The sequence below is a fragment of the Atractosteus spatula genome, chromosome 2 (genome assembly GCF_055471065.1).
Source record: "Atractosteus spatula isolate fAtrSpa1 chromosome 2, fAtrSpa1.hap1, whole genome shotgun sequence".
Taxonomy (NCBI): domain Eukaryota; kingdom Metazoa; phylum Chordata; class Actinopteri; order Semionotiformes; family Lepisosteidae; genus Atractosteus; species Atractosteus spatula.
The window spans coordinates 35586266-35603373 of NC_142707.1; the positions used below are offsets into that span (position 1 = coordinate 35586266).

General features: G+C 35.5%; 1 protein-coding gene across 2 annotated transcripts; it reads left to right on the plus strand.

Annotated features, from left to right (window-relative positions):
• Window positions 1-13140: 13140 nt before the first annotated feature.
• Window positions 13141-16731, plus strand: hlx1 (H2.0-like homeo box 1 (Drosophila)). 2 transcript variants are annotated; one of them, XM_088904574.1, is made up of 4 exons: window positions 13141-13716; window positions 14212-14388; window positions 14629-14813; window positions 15992-16731. In XM_088904574.1, the coding sequence occupies exons 1-4, from the start codon at window positions 13269-13271 to the stop codon at window positions 16319-16321; spliced, it is 1140 nt and encodes a 379-aa protein (XP_088760700.1). In that variant the 5' UTR covers window positions 13141-13268; the 3' UTR covers window positions 16322-16731. The 2 variants fall into 2 exon arrangements, with proteins under 2 accessions (XP_088760700.1, XP_088760709.1); XM_088904583.1 differs by lacking the exon at window positions 14212-14388 and having other exon boundaries at window positions 13147-13716.
• Window positions 16732-17108: the final 377 nt, after the last annotated feature.

Genomic DNA, 17108 nt, shown 5'->3' on the forward strand with positions numbered 1-17108 from the left:
AAATATCCAGAAAGAAAACAAACACTTTGTCCCTAGAGATTCTGTAGCTGAAATGATGTTACCGTTCATAAATACAGAAGCATATTAACTCTTTCACTCTGTTTGGAACAAAAACTGAAGAAGCTTGCAATTACTGAAGTGTCAGGGTTTTTTTCCTATGTGTCTTAGTGTGCAGTGTGACACATCCTTTTTTAATTTCAAATGTGTATCACACTTACATACTGTACAAAAACCTTTAAAAAGTTACCCTCTGTTTTTGTTAATTTGATAAGCAATCTGCTGTTAATAGTTCCATAAAATGTTTATGTTCTCAAGGATTTGAGGACTGAAGTTTTAATTTCAAACAAAATACTGCATTTTTAATTGATCTATGTATTAATTATTATATTTTTGACAGGAGTGTCAAAAAATATAAGATCCAGAACAATATTTTTAAATTTTAAATTCAAACAACCATGTTAGTAAAGGTTCGTATGGGGTAACCTGACAGGCATGTTACTGAGATGCAGGAAGCTACACCTGAAAGGGGTCTTTGACGTCCTTATTAAGACAATGTTGGGAAGCAATAAAAATGCATAAGAAATGCTTGAGTGTACAGCAAAATATACAGATTTTAAAGGGAAGTTATGCCCAAGCTTTAAGATACAATAGTAATATTCATGTGTAATATTCACTTTGAATACTACTGTATGTTCACTTTGTGGTCACCAAACCACAAAAAAATAGGTATAATGAGTTTAAAGAAGAACAACAAGATAAAGCACATAAAAATATCTTCATTTTAGAACAAAGTTTGTTGAGAGATACTTTGAATTGATAGAAGTACTTGTCTAAGAGGTACACATAAGGTTAATCCTGAAAACTATTTCAAACTTAGCTATGAAACTTGGACAGTGTCACTGTTGGAAACTAAAAGGGAATCTACAGTAGGAGAAAGATCAGGAAACGCTTCTATGCACAAAGAGATATTGTTAACTGGAACTTACTTCCCAGACATGTGGCTGAAGTCCAAATTTGAGGTACTGTACCTTCAACTAATGACTTGAGACTAAATTTAAGATTCGCTTACTGTAGCTACTAAAACACCAGATGACAAAGATAAGCTAAATTGCCTCTGTTCATTTGAAAGCTATGTGTTTTTTGTCTTAATTGTGGAGATCAAAGCCATAAAGTTGACAAACAATTGGTAAGACCAAATCTGGGGGGTAAAAAGAAGAAATAGTTAAGAATTTTGAATTGAAGGAAAATTCATTTTTTTATCAAATACTATGAGTACACTTTTAATTATTGAAGTATCTATATATGACATTTTTATCTCACTCAACCCTATAATAAAGTTACATATCAAGGCTTCTTTCAATGTTGCTTTTTTTCCTCACTGGTGTGTCACAGTGTAGAGATGACAATTGCGTTTGCTCTCCCTTTATTTTTCTTGAGTTACGTTTGAATAATTATTCTGTTTGACATGACAAGAGTGGTCCTGTCGGCAAACTAATTTCCTTGCACCCCTTGTGTGGCTCAGATGTTTACACAAATCTTGCAATTTGCTTCATATAAGAACACTATAGCATCTAGAGCTGCGCCTTAGTGACAAGCAAATTGTTTTGTGCTGAAAAAGGTAGATGAGACATCAGCTGTAGAGTTAATAGGTTCCTTGTTTTTGAAGATGGAGGCACAGTGGTTATACAGTATATGATATCTGGATGAAATTCGTATGTTCTCCACATGTTCATGTGGGTTACCTCAGCTTCTGCTCTGATTTCCTCCCACAACCCAAAGTCATACTGGCATGCTAAGTGGCTTCTGGGAAAACTGGCTTTCACGTGAGTCTGTGCCCTGCAATGGATTGGAGTCCCTTCCAGGGTGTATCCTGCCTTGCACCTGTTTCTTGCCAGAATTGATTCCTGCTCCCCTGCAACCCTGAATTGGATGAAGCAATTAGAAAATGGATGGATGGGTTATTCTTGAAGAGATCAAATTTATGTTCTAGATATAACTATTAGTAGAAAGGCAACTCTAGGCTGAGACCTAAGCAGTTACTCTCATACTGAGGAAAGATGAGTGGAGGTTTTTGTCTCTCCCATTAGGAAGAGGTGCTCTGAGTACATTTTCCACTTCACTCTGTTATGAGAAGATGCCTCGTGTAGCCACAGTTCCTTAATGGTTTTCTCAGCATGGTTTTCATATTAATCACACAGCATGCCTGTGTTCCTTTCTCAAAACAGCATCTTAATTCTCTGAGATTTATTTTTTTTTTCAAAGGTTCAGCTTATAAATATATTGGTATATAACCAAGGTTACTTCACCTATAACTAATAGCCACAGCTATGCATGCAGCAGAATTTTCCATGTAAATGGCTTGGCATGGTCAGGAGATAACAGACTTTTATAACAATAATGCTGTTACATTACTATTTCTACTATTACTATTAGTAATAATGCTCTAAACCTAGTTTAATTGTTTCATGTACTAAATATGAAACCTTTTATTGTAAAAGAAAAGCTGTTTCTTGCTTATACTGTATTATAGCACCTAACTCTAATGTGTTTCTTTTTATAGTCCTTACAGAAAAAAAAACAATGCCTAATTCTGCACGAAGCAGTATTTAAGCACTACTACAACAATAAATGATTAAAATTCTACAGGACAATTGTAGAAAACTTTCAGTGTTAGTATACTTGAAGTATCCAAAATTGGTGACTCACTAGTACAGTACTGTCAGGGGATCATACTCAGCTGCACACTAGATTAATTCCCATAGTAACAAACCTCAGAACTGTGGATCATCTGATCCTCAGGTTTAGTTCAGTAGAGGATTAGTTCAGACCTCACATTATGCATTCAGACACTTTCAATAACCTTAGATTTTAGAAGAATTATGTGATTTAGCATAAAATTAGCAAAAACAGTAAACGTAAAGTAAAAAAAAGAAAATACATATCTAAACAGTTACTGAAAAAATCAAAGGGTTTAGGCGAAAAAGGAAAAAGCAGAAAAATGTTGACATCAGTAAGATTGTCGTCGGCACAAAACAAGATAAAACTGGCATTGGTTCATGTTCAGGTTTGTTCACATACACATTCACCTTGAAAAGAAAAAAAACATTTGCCCTGTTTTTTTCTATGCAAATTGATGAGAAAATCTCTGCAAAGCAAATGAACCTCACTTCCTTCTGAACCAATATAAACAGAAAGCTCTTTGCCCAAATGGAAGCATCACAGGATACAGCAGAAAAGAGTGGCCAGGCCTATACCAGTGATGTTCTTGCTTCTGCAAGTATGTGTCTGTTTTGGGCTTTTGCTTGACTATAAACTGGGTAAAAACACAGCACTGTTCCTGTCCCTAGAATGGAAAGGGTCAGAAACCAAAGAAAATAAGTAAGGAGGTTACACAAGGAGCAAAGACCAAGGGAGAACCAAAGAGGAAATAGAAAGGACCAGGTAATTAAGTGCTGTTACTTTAATGTTACAAACAACATATAGTGCCTTGCAAAACTATTACCTTTATTTTTTGTTGCCTTAAGCTTGCATTCATGATACTTTGCTGTAACAATTAATATTTTTATATACTGAACCTATTCCACACAAAGCAAAAAAAAAACCAATAAAAAGTGAATGGCTAATTAATATGCATATGTATTTAAAACTTGATTAGGTAGTGAATTTAAAGCAAAGACTCAACCAAGAGGACTAAGGAGCTTTCAAGGTAAGTCAGGGATAAACTCACTGTGAAAAGCACAGATTTGCAAAAAGGTATAAAAATATCTAACCCCATGGATCTCATAGGAGGGATACCACTTGACAGCTTTGAAAGAGCTGCATATGTCAATAGCTGAGATGGGAGAAAATGTGCATCAGTAAGCAATATCTTTGCCATTCCACAAAGCAAGCCTGTAATGTAGAGTGGCAAATCCATCTGAAATCCTACATGTAGTTTGTAACAAAGCTTCTAAATGACGCTTTAAACATTTGACGGAAGGTTTTGCGGTCAGACGAGATCAAATTGGAATTTTTGGCGCAATTGCAAAATGTTACATCTGGCTCAAATCCAGCATCGCGTCAACACCATCCCTTCAGTCAAGCATGGTGGTGGCAGCATCATTCTGTGGGAATGCTTCACTTCAGCAGGGACTGGAAAGTTTGTTATTATTGAAGAAAACATGGATGGAGCAAAGTACTAGCTATTCTTAGAGGAATACCTGTTTTTGTCTGCTTAAGATATAAAACTGAAAATTCACTATGATATAAGATAAGATTTTATTGTCCCCTGAGGGATTTTTTTTATGGACACACAGCACTCCTGTACATTTAAATAGAATGTGAACAAAATAAAAGAAGAAAAGAAAAAACATTGCACATTATTCTATTCACAATTCTAGAACTACAATTATATTCTCATTATTCTATTCACATTACACTATTCTATATAAAGCACATCGCCAAGGATACACTGGAGTGGCCTAAAAATGAGAAAGTGAATGTCCTTGAGTGAATTGGTCAAGGTCCTGACTTTAATCCTATTGCAGATCTCTGGAAAGACTTGGAAATTGTTATCCATAAGCGACCTCCAAACAACTTTAGAGAGGTTGAGCAAATCTGCCATGGAGAATGGGCAAAAAATGCATAATGCCAGTGTGAAAAGTTGATACTTTCCCAAAAAGACTTGTGGTTCTGTTTGCTGTCATTGTTTCCACAAAACTATGTGTTCACTGGTCTGAATACTTATTCTCACACAAAGTGGGATAAACATGTAGGAATGTCAGCAGCAAAAACGGAAATGTTAGACATAATGACTACGCAGCTAGTTTGTCTTTTCAAACAATCAAGACGGAGTGTGGTGAACAAAGGTTAGAGAGAAACATTAGGGAACTATCATTATATGGTTTGCTTTTAAGTCTGTTTGAAACTGTACAGGTCAGGTAGTAATCACAAGTTTTCAATTACCAGAAAGAAGACTTTGAAGGATTGAGACAGGGTTTAAGAGTAGAATGGGACAAAATAAATATAGAATCAATTAAGAAAGGATGTCAACAGTTTAAACAGATCCACTTCTCTTTCAACTCAAACATCCCTTCAACTGTGGTTGCTTTTCCATTGCTCCTAAGTCCTTCAGACTCTTTCAGGTACTTCTGAACCAGGGAAAGAAATGGGAGAGGAATCCAAGGTTTTCCATGTCCTCACCATTTCAAATGGATAGCAAGAACAAATCAAATAGAACACTCTATTATTCAGGACAATAAAACATCAAATCTGCAAATGCAATTAGATATGTAAATTGAGCCATCAGACTATTTTGGGATATGATATTTTGGGATAAGTTATGCACAAACTGTAATTAATTTACAGATCTGAAATTTCAGTTTGAGTTTGGGAAAAGTTCCTTGAATATGAAAGAAAACGAGAGTGGTTTTGTAGTCTGGTGAATCACTAACAAGATTTATGGCTTGCTGGGTTAGGCTCCAGTGTCTGTTGTGACCCTGTACTGGATAAAGCCACTTAGAAAATGGATGGATAGATGGATGGAATTGTACTCCAATGTAAACCAAACAGTGATTAAATGCAGCGTTGAAATAACCCTGTGCTGAACCTATGGACCTACTCACACAAAAAAAGGTAGGTCTAGGAAAGTCAACTAACACCAAATGGCTTCACATTTTATTTTATGGTCTATTGTCTATTGGTCAATAGTAGATGTTAATCAAACGGTTGTACTTAACAGGTGTTGGAAGAAAACAAATCCCGTTTTATGTTCCACAGTGAAGGTGAATCTGTATCATGTTTACCGTTCAGGCTGGTGATTGGGATGTCATGATCTGGGGTACAGTATCTTCTGCTGTTATAGGGGTATATCTGATCATCATGAATGCAAAAGCTAAAGCTGTGCTGCACTTCACCATCTTCACTGACTATGTGCAAATGTTCCCCGTCCAATAACATGGTAATGACTTAAAAACAACACCTTTCTGCCCAGAGCCACAGATATGAAAGAGAAGTTTATAGACGATTAAAATGGAACAGGAACACTTATCCTGGTGGCCACAGTCCCTGGATTCTAATCTAAGATCATTTTGGATATTCTGAAGCATAACAACAGTGAAGTTTTCATGCAGATTCAGTAATATGGGCCAAAGGCTGCTGAATCTTCATGAACATCTCTGAAGATCTAATGCAGGTTTTACCTAACAATATGCAGCTGCAATTGCCATTTAAAGGATATTTTTAATTGTTTGGTAGGGTAGCATAAATAAATATTTGTAACCAAGCACTTGCTGAGAAAGTCACCAGCTCCCCCGCAACTCTGTATTGCATGAAGTGGTTAGAAAATGGATGGATGGATATACTACTAACTGCCATTCTAAACATATAGAACTAGTGATAGTTTTTGTATCTTAGAAAGGGCATTTCTTAGGATTACAGTGTCAGCATGAGTAGGAACTAGTTCCAACTTTTTCAAAATACTAGGAACAGATGGTTCTACAATGGTTCAAAGCATTGTGATACAGTTAATCCTTTCTTTCCTAGATCTATATCTCTCTATCCATGGCAAATAGATAAAAAAAGTTTGTTTCATTTTTGAAATAGTTGTAACTTGATAGTCAAACAATGGAATTGAAACAAATGTACTTATCGTAAGACAGAACGTTCTCTGTAATGTGCATAATCATTCACTTAAAACAATCTAAACAGTCAAACTACATCTTATGCCCCTGCACAGCAAACCTTGTATTGTTTCCCTTGTTGCTTGGCAATGCAAATGAGTATTTTCCAACAGACACATCTGTAATAAAAGTAACAGGAAGGGTAAATATTATTTATAATGAATTGATTCCTGACAAAGTTTTTAACCTCAAATACACAGTGTGTGCAATAGATTGATGGTACAGTATCTGGGATGACTACAGAGTTCTTACAGGGAATTCCCATTTAACTTACAAACTGTCAAGCAGGTTTCTCTTCATCAGGATTGATTTTTATGTTCCATAAAGTTTTATAAGCTAAGCATTTCAGAGTCTTCTAATCTCATTTATTCTGTAAATGTTCCTATAAATTTCCTCTAATTCACAACTGCTAACTTTTGAGGAAAAAAAGGTGCCGGGCAGAATAGGATCTATTGTTGTTACAAAACATTTTCTTGGCATCCGTAATTATTTTACCCTTTCATTCGGTCAAGATCAATGCATAGTGAGGGCTACAAACCCCGCACCAGCCCTCATGAAGAAGACAAAACCCACATTTTCCATCATGTGTTCATCTGTAACAGTTTAATGGATGATTCCTTCTCAACAAAGAGGCCCATGGCCTGAGCATATGCACATTGTACGTGAGGAAACAGAGTTTCTGCTGGAGGTTTTGAGAGGGCTGCATCACTACACATTGTGAAGTTATTTACTTTTTTTCTGCCCAATAGCAGGCTGTGGTTTCTTCTTGTCCAGTTAATGACACAGACCACAGAATAATAATAACACAGTAGTTGCCTGAGGATACAATCTATATAGAACATACAGTACAGTGCTCTCCAAAAATGACTGGGACAACAAATTCAGCGTTATTCACTTGGAGTAACTGACTCAAAGGAATATTTGGGAAATACTGAGATTTATGCACTGAAATTTACTTGAAGTGAATATGTCCCAATATATACAATCACTTGGAATCACTGGGTAGAACATCCATCTACCGATTTTCTAACCTCTTCTTCCAATTCAGGATCGCGGCAGAGCCAGAGACTATCTTGGGAAGCAACAGGCACAAGGTAGGGTACACTCTGGATGGGATACCACTCCATCACAGGGCAGACAGACATGCACACAATCACACCAGAGCTAATTTTCCCAGAAGTCACTTACTGTAACCTACCATTATGTCTTTGGACTTGGGGAGGAAACTGGAGCACCTAGAGGAAACCCACACAAACATGGGGAGAGAATGCATAGAGTCTGGAATCGAACCCAAGGCCCCAGCACTACGAGGCAGCAAAGCTAACAATGCACCATCATACCTCCCTGGGTAAAACATATCATGTACTTTTGTTATATTATAATCAAATCTATGTATGGTTATCACAAAAAATAAAATGTATATCATATTGTACTGATCCTTTAAATGAATTTTGCGATTGCAAATCCACATTGGTTGACAGTTAAGCAATGAAAATTTAGTTTTGCAGTTTGAGTGCTTTTGGGGGGCACTGCACACTGCACTACGTGGACGTGCTTCAACTGGCTCAGCAACATGGGAAAAACGTCAGCTAGGTGGTCTAACCTCAGGATAAATTATCTTTCAGTCAGTCAACTTAGAGAAATACGACACGCCCATCATTCTTTTGAAGGACGAAGTTTACATCTTGGCAATCTCGTGTCTCACTTGTCATCTTTCTCTTTTGGAATTTCAAAAAAATGTAAAACAATTGTAATTGTGTCACAGATAATTAAGAATCATGAATGAGCCCCAAAAAAGAAAAAAAATAACACTACCAACAGCAGTGTAGAGACTGAGTGAGGTAATGTATTCTGGCAAAGACTTTTTGTTTCAAAAGCTTTTCATAAGTCACATTACACATTGCCAGTGGCAGGTCTATTGTTAAAAGTCATCAGATAACTAGCTGAATGTTTTTTTTTTTTCAGAAGAAAATGGCGAGCTGCCATACAGAAGGCAACTAACAATAGCAAATTCCCATTAAATTTGTGAAAGTTCCTTCCTAAAGCAAACATTGCCAGAAATAGTCATCTTGGCCCAGTTTTGCAGTTTGCAACAGGGAGCAATAATGTCTAGTTTACTAACAACAATTATTTAATAGCAATGTTGCAAGGTTGCCCTGAAGAACCAAAAATCAACAACAGAAATGGTATGATGCAATAATTTTAAACCAGCTACAGTATAATGCACTTTCTTATATTGGACTGAGGTTCATTGATTAAGCACCAGCTAATGTTCAGAAACACAGAACTTCAAGGAGCAACAATTGTTTGGATTTATTTGACCATTTAGACTTGCATAATTTGATCAACTCTCAAGTCCAATTTAGTTAAAACATTATCAACAAATGTGTTGACCTTATAATCATAAATTCTATTTAATCAATCAACAGTTAAAAACTCACCAGCTCGTTAAGAAGCAGCTACTGTCATTCATGAGCATTTCCTCTACAAATATAAATATTAATGTAATACCTAAGATGGTTATAATTTGTAAAAACTCACTTTACCTACAATGTCTGTCATTCAGATACAGGGGAGCTAGTATGTTTCCGGTTTATTAGAATTAATATGGACAAATCCAAAAGTGGCCAAACCTGTACAAGAATTAAGGAATGTGAGCACGCATGCATTGTTACCATAGAAGTGACACCCATGTCAGTTTATTGTCATTTGTCATGTCCATGTATTTTTTTACAAAAGGTTTTTCAATGCATAAGCATGCATTGTATGTCCCAGTAGGAAAACCTAATATTATTGATTTGACATTCCTCTTAATATAAGATACTAAGGTGTTTACTATGTGGAAAAAAGAGTGACACAAATGTAATGACAAATGATAATGTATTGAAGCCTTGCAATGTTTTATTGGAGACAAAACTCAGTGCAATGTTTCAATGTCTCTCAGAATTTCTCAGTGCAATTGTACTGCTCCTGTATTTTAAAAAAAAAGATTCCAATATAATATTTAATAATATATGTGACAAAACAGCAGAAAACAAGACATACTGTACTAGTTGTGTTTTGTCCATTTAAAAATATAACACAAAGAAAGTTTCAACAGTTCGCCGAAGTCTTTCAAGTCTTCCAGTGTAAATGTGGTATTTTTCACAATAAACGGTAGGGGGCACTCAGAACCTTAAACTGTAATATTCAATTGTGCTCGTCTCGTGTTTACACAAAACTCCACTTTTAAAACAAACTCGTGATCCAATTTTTTTCGGTGTGTGTGGGGGAGACTTCTTCTAGCCCATTTGAAGGAAGTTGCAGTAACATTTATTATTATTAGTATAATCATCATGAAAAGGGAATAAAAAATGTTTGACTTAAAAAGAAACTGATTGTTCTAACACGTTTCCCTAAAAAGTTATTTCTGTTATGACATCGTTCAGCTAAACCAATGTGTCTCCTTAAGATGGATTTTTAAGGAAATCCTGTTGTGGATAGAGATTGATAGATCCCAACGCACAAGAATGTACAGTAGGTTTTCTTTAAATCTGCAAGTCCAGTAATTGTGAGAAATGTTTAATTGTGGGTTATAATAATAATTTCACCATTTCTTACTACTCTTACGTTTACAATATATTTAAATGTGGGCTTTAATTTTTTTTAGAAAAGATAACACATAACGTACACCCATTACTCCTTTTCATCATCAGAAATGCATTCCGCAACTAAATTTCCTAGAAACCTACTGTACACTTGTCTATTTAAACATCGTATAGCAATCTAATAATATTTTACAACACGTTATAAAATTAGTTAATTTTATTTGTTAAATATTTATTTTTAGGCGTTTTGTTTTTTACGCTGTCAGTGTTCCATAGGATAGCGCATTTTCACGATCAGTGTTACACCATAAACTACAGGCAGCATTGCACACGTGTCCAGCAACAAATACATTCAGTGAATTATTTTATCGTCTACCATTTATGAAAGGCTTTTGATTGTTGTTTTTTTTTTTATTTTTTCCCTCTCTGATCTCTTAAACACCTGAAATAACCGAAGCTTGCTTGCCTGCTGCGTTTCTTTTTTTTCGACATCCTTTTCCCTAGATTGTTTTGTCTGCTTGATCGAGGGCATTTGACACATCGCATTTCTATATTTAACCCGGAAAAGTGTCACTTGAATGCACTGTGATTATAAGAGGCAACCCGGGTCATAGAACCTTCCGGATACGAATTAACCCTAATGAAGGCAATAAAGGGAAGAGATAACATACAGTAGGGACAATTGTTAAAGCCTTAAATGAGAAGCTTACCAAAATTAGTATGAAATTAATTTGTTAAAATGCTGATGTTTTCAGGGCTAATAATGTTATAGAAAAACGTCAAATGTCAAGACAGTGTTATTTAATTGTTAGTTTTTTTTCATATGAAACACTGTTAAAATGCAAACGTTTCTTTTCTGAGGCCGACGAAATGATACTATTTAACACCTGAAACATAAGCTCTGATTAAGAGGTCTAAGTCATTTTTTCCCTCTTAATAAGGCCTGGTAATAAAGCCAGTGAACTTGAATATAAACGCAGCATTTGGAGAAACACTCACAAGTGAAGCTTGATATTATTTGGACGATAATAATGAAAATGTAATTATATTATAACTGAGTGCAAAGCAGAAAAGACACTAGTATGTGATCATTTACTCATCTATATAAAACTAATATCCTGTTAACATTAATTTATTTGAATGATGCTTTTATTCAAAGTGACTTTATACTAATTTATAGTGCTGTTTGTGTTTTCTTAATGGATAACTCTATAGTGCTCATTTTAATATGTCAGCACCGTGCATGTGCGGTAATTTCGTACATGTATTATTATTATTATTATTATTATTATTTATAATGATGTCTATAGGCTGCGAAACTTCCCTTATTTCTAGTTCTATGTGTTTGGAGGCTATTTTCTTAACAAAGCTTAATGACTGAATAATCTGTTCCTATGTTATTGTCTTAATTTGTTTTTCATTTGGTCTTTGAAACTGAAGTATGAGGGGAAAGTTCCCCCTCTGCTGTTATTTATGTTTTCATTTCTAGAAGGGAATTGGTTTCCTCAGATTTATTTTTGCAGATTTTTCTATGCATAGGACGGATTTGCGTCACAATGCAACTTGCAGGTCGAGATAAAGTTGCACAAATATTGAAAAGGGAAGTCCTAACAGTCATTATAAAGTTTTTTTCTCCGGAAGAAATAAGGATTTCTGCTGTATCCTAAAATACTAAAACATATTCTATTTTTGGACAAATCTAGCAGGCATATCCGCTCATTTAGTTTGAGTCGGAGCCCATCAAAAACAGGATGACTTGAACTTAATAGAAACTTTGGTTTCCTGCACTCAATGGGTCAACAAGAAGTGCATCATGCTGCTTGAAAGATTATACTGAAATGCCGATGCAACTCCTTTATTAGCCTGGCTTAATGAAAGAAAAAAATCGAAAATGCTTTTCAGAAAGCTTTAACAACATACACCATACGTCGTTGTCTAACTTAATATGTATAATTGTATTGTGTTTTTAAGGAAATTGCCATTGTAGCGTAAATGGGAGCTGTAATATTGTTGTTTTTCATAATAATGACAATATCAACATTGTCGTCTCAATTTATTTCTCAAAAACCATAGACAACCTTTTTTACCCAATTCTGTTTTTTTATTTAAACTTGTTGGACTTTGCTTCATAAAAACAAAATTACGTTTGTAGATTAAAAATATTGACCTTGCAAAGTTTGCGGTACTTTTTTCTTTTTGTAGTGTGCGTTGATCCGCGAATTTTTCACAGTTTAAAATGTTATCTACTGTGAAAATGTAAAGAGCGCTTTCAATTTGATTACCCTCCTTTTGTTATTGATTAATCCCCTTTTTATAAAAAATGTATCTATAGAAATGTGTTTTTACAAAATAGAAATGCAAAATATGCAGCCTTTGTCACTACATCACATTTTCATTTCTTTACAATTATAAAATGAGTGCATTGCTAGATTTTATTTCTAATATTTCCTTATGACACATTGTATCATCGTACAGTAGATGTTGGGATAGCAGGATACACTCATATAATAATACTCTCCGAGTTAGTAATATTAATGAAACCTTTATAAATGGATATAGTAAATGCAGTTAAACCGTAGCAGTTTGAATGTTTTTCAGCGTTCCCGATTTGATAAAAAGAAATAAAATGTTTCAAGCCAGTACACTCAGACTTCAGTTTATTGTTGTATCACTGAACTGCCATTTTGTTTATTTAATCTTTTGAGAAGATTTTGCAAAAAGCTGCTTGGGGTCATCGACTCTTAGATCATTGTAAACACTTGTTAACGGCATGTACCTTAGCACCTTGTGGGCGTGACGTGCGGCTCAAACCCAATTTCTATTGGCTTGGGGATTGGCCAATCAGAGTTACATTCATATCGTCTATTAGGAACTACTTGGACTAGCTTCCAAAGTTTCTGAGTTGTGAGAGGGTTCCCTGTCCCTTTAAGAAAGAAAACAGCCATTTTCAGCAGTCTTTTACATGTGTAATTAAACCTAGTCTCTTACTTTTCCTAGAATTGAGACTAAAACGGACAATAGAATGTATACTACAGGACTAAACCCGTTTTATCCATCTAATTTCAGTCTGTGGTCGGCTTATTGCTCCAGTGGCTTTCCCTTGGATTCTGTGAAGAAACCTTCATTTTGCATCGCTGATATATTACATGTTGGAGACGCAGAAAACATACCTGGATCTTCCGCGATTGTGGCTCATTTAGGACCTCATTCTCATGTCCATTCTTCAGGATCCCCGTTGCGCCCGTCTCCTTTGGCCCCAGAGACGTCTGTTTTTAGTCCCAGAGTGAGTCCAGCCTCTTCTTTTCACCGACATCATGGAATACACGGAGCCTCTCATGGTTCGAGGGTGCAGCTGAACTGTTCTCCCCAGCAGGCTCCTGCCCCCGCAAGCAAAGATCTCAAGTTTGGGATAGACCGTATTTTGTCGACAGAATTTGATCCCAAAGCAAAGGAATGCACGACTTTGAGAGGTAATGACATCTGATTTCTGTTATTTTTACAGATAACCTAATACGTTCTCAGTCTGCATTCACAGATCAAGAAGTATAGTATATCATGTTAGGTGTCAAGAGAGTTATCCGCCGTGTTTCATTTTGGTAGTACCCTTAAATAGATCTTCAAACGTACATCAGAAGGGGCTTTGTTTATAGTCTTCTAATGAGGTGAGATGATCCTATTTAAATTGCTCTTAAGGAAGTTATCGAATGCAGTTATATGTTTCTAGACATTCATAAATCATTTTCTGAGAGATTGTTGTAGCCTACTCGTTTAACTATTGACCTAAACAATCAGCAGGTTTTATTTCGCCGTCTTTAATTAAATATCCTTATCTTTACATGGAATTACAGTATTACAGTAATCCGATTTAAATGCAGGGAATCGGTAAATAATTTCATACATTTTCTTCAAACTCAGTTTCCGTTATCGTAATTTCTCATTTGCTATATTTTAATTCTTTGTCGCAGATCTAACATCCATCATTAGCTCCAATCGTCAGTCGGGTCTCCACGTCTCCTTGCCTTCAGCAAACCACTACTTCGCGTCTCTAGAACCGGGGATAAGTGACCCTACGTCCATCATGAGCTCAGTTGGCTGCGGATCCCGGCAATCAGTTCAGCATCAGTTTCAAGACACCTTTCCAGGTAGAGTAGTGCTGTCATACTACAGGAAAGTTACAGGGACTTTATTTTATATTCACCATTGTTATTATTATACAAATTCTAATTTTAAAATGTCAAATATTTCGTTATAACCTCTTTCGAGCACTTCGGTATGGAAATAGCATACGTGAACGAAGAAAATGTATTATTTTCTATAATCCATGCGTATTTTGTTTTGTGCTGTCTTGACAGATCTTCGTGTTTTATCATTTTCATTAACAGGTCCATATGCGGTTCTTACGAAAGACACAATGCCGCAGACCTACAAAAGAAAACGCTCCTGGTCAAGAGCTGTATTTTCCAACCTTCAGAGGAAAGGACTAGAAAAAAGATTCGAAATCCAAAAGTATGTCACCAAACCAGACAGAAAACAATTGGCAGCCATGCTGGGCCTAACAGATGCTCAGGTAAGTTTAATCAGAGTTACCGCTGTATGAGTTTTGAAAGCATATAAATCTTATCGGAGACTCTGGGGGATCTAATTGCCTGCTTGTTCCCAGAAGACTTTCTTACACTTTACAAAAACAAATGTGGCAGGAAACTTTCAAGAAACGTTGTATGCGTCATTAATAAACCGAAGAGCAACTATGACACACCAGTAACTATTATCAGCAGGTGTTCCGCGGGCTATTAGACGTTGTTTTGTTTGAGACCAATCTTTCTTCTGTATTTATTAAATTAAAATTTTAGCGAGCAATTGTGGGGCGTTAAAACTCTTCTTTCAGCAAACCAACGTATGAATAACCGGCAGGCAATATAAGAATATTAGATTCCTTCGGAGATTTCCGTTTCAAAACTGCTTTAAAAATAGACTACAATCATTTGACAAAGTATCATGCTCACATTGTTTCAGTTATTAGACAATCATATATTAGTAAAATCTGTAAATAAATCGCAATAGTAGTTAAGAATTGAGTTAATTTGCATTTAAAAGCAAAACTACTGTGTCTGCTCACAAAATGAAACAGTTATCAAGATGATTACACCTAATAATTTAAACAAAAAGAAATAATGAGAACATCTGGCTTATAAAATTGCGAAATCAAGAACGGTGAGGAAGTGAAAGTCTTTTATAACGAATAATTGCATACATATCTACAGTGATTCATTATTCTTAGAACTGCTATTTCAGTTTTATGGTTAGTTAAGCAATACTTGGTTTTTCTGGTCAGAGTATCGAAAACAAAACTCCAATACTAGCAACAAACCGTTTGACCGAAAAAGAAAAGGGCACGTTTTTACTACTGTGTTAAAACAACATTCATGCGTTCTCTTATAATTGCCTTAAAAAGGTTTAGATCTGTTAGACTGTTATTGTTGTTTTTGTTATTGCTGTTGATGATGAAGATGATAATGCTAATAATAATTGATGCATGTGTGGCTGTGGAATTATTGAAACGTATTACTGAGAACTAACAAAATAGTTTTGATACTTATTGATTAGCTCATTGAAGGAGAAACGTAAATCTTAAATCATTCCTTAGCATCTAGCACTGTACACGATTAACAAGAACACCATTTGGATGCAAATGCTTATGTCAACGAACCTATAAATTTCACAGGTTTCATTTTTTCACCCCCGCAGGTTAAAGTCTGGTTTCAAAACAGAAGAATGAAATGGAGACACTCGAAAGAAGCCCAAGCGCAGAAAGACAAGGAGAAGGAGCAGCCCGATAAGTCACCGGCTTCCGTCGCACAAGACGCAGAGCAGAAGCAGAACGAGTCCGAATGCGAGAGCGGAGGAAGTGACTCCGAGTTCGAGGACGGTCAGGATAAGAGTGACAATGACATTACAGAACACAATAAAACAAGAGTTATCAACTCTGGCGCTGTCTCTTTAAATACTGAAGAGGCATCCTCAAGCAAAGCAATCACAGAAACGACTGCGTTACTCTCATCGCAAATATTGTTGTAAAAAGCACATTTTTAAAGACACCCTATAATATAACACAAATTAATATAATTACATTAACTTCTACAGTTAAGTGTAGAAAGAAAAAAAGACTCGTCATTTTGACTAATATGCAACAGGAATGAAGAACCCACCCATTTAGATTTTTTTTTCCTTTAAACCACCAGCAATTATAATTTGGGGCATGTTTTACATTTAAACAATTTTACTGACATTCTGAGCCCTAAGTTTCTGCCACTTCTGTGAAAGGTATGTCTTCAAGGCAGGTCATGTTGCAAAAACAAATGTGAAATTTTGTTAACATATGTTGGAAAAACTTCTAACGTTTTCTTTGAATCTGGGATTGTACTATAATTTGTTAATATTTTCTTGCACTGAGAATATTGTAAATAAAAGGTTTCTTATTGTTTTCAGATGTTGTATTGACATCCCTTCGAAATGTATATTAATTATGTGTGAATTATAACTGTTTTACCAAAAAAGCTGGCGTGCGCTTATGAGTACAGTAAGAGAAAACAAGCTCACCATCTATCATGCATCATTATAAAACTCCTCAACATCCTTTCTTCCACAAGAAGTCGCCTTTTTAATACTGATACTATTGATACTGGTGCGGCTGCCATTGAATTATTATTATACTGTATGTAGTAATAGTGGTAATAGGGGAGGAGTATACAGGTAGATCTTAGGAACTTTGAAGCCTTTGTATAAGGCTTTGATAATAAATAATAAGATTAAGCGGCAAATAATCAGAATATCAGAATATTAACCCCTGGACACTTTTCAACCT

Excerpts from the sequence above, each read along its gene's own strand:
- hlx1 (XM_088904574.1), top strand. The coding sequence starts at position 13,269 with ATGTATACTACAGGACTAAACCCGTTTTATCCATCTAATTTCAGTCTG. Across the intron at positions 14,389-14,628 it reads GTTTCAAGACACCTTTCCAG|GTCCATATGCGGTTCTTACG; the intron begins GTAGAGTAGTGC and ends TTTCATTAACAG. Across the intron at positions 14,814-15,991 it reads TGGGCCTAACAGATGCTCAG|GTTAAAGTCTGGTTTCAAAA; the intron begins GTAAGTTTAATC and ends TCACCCCCGCAG.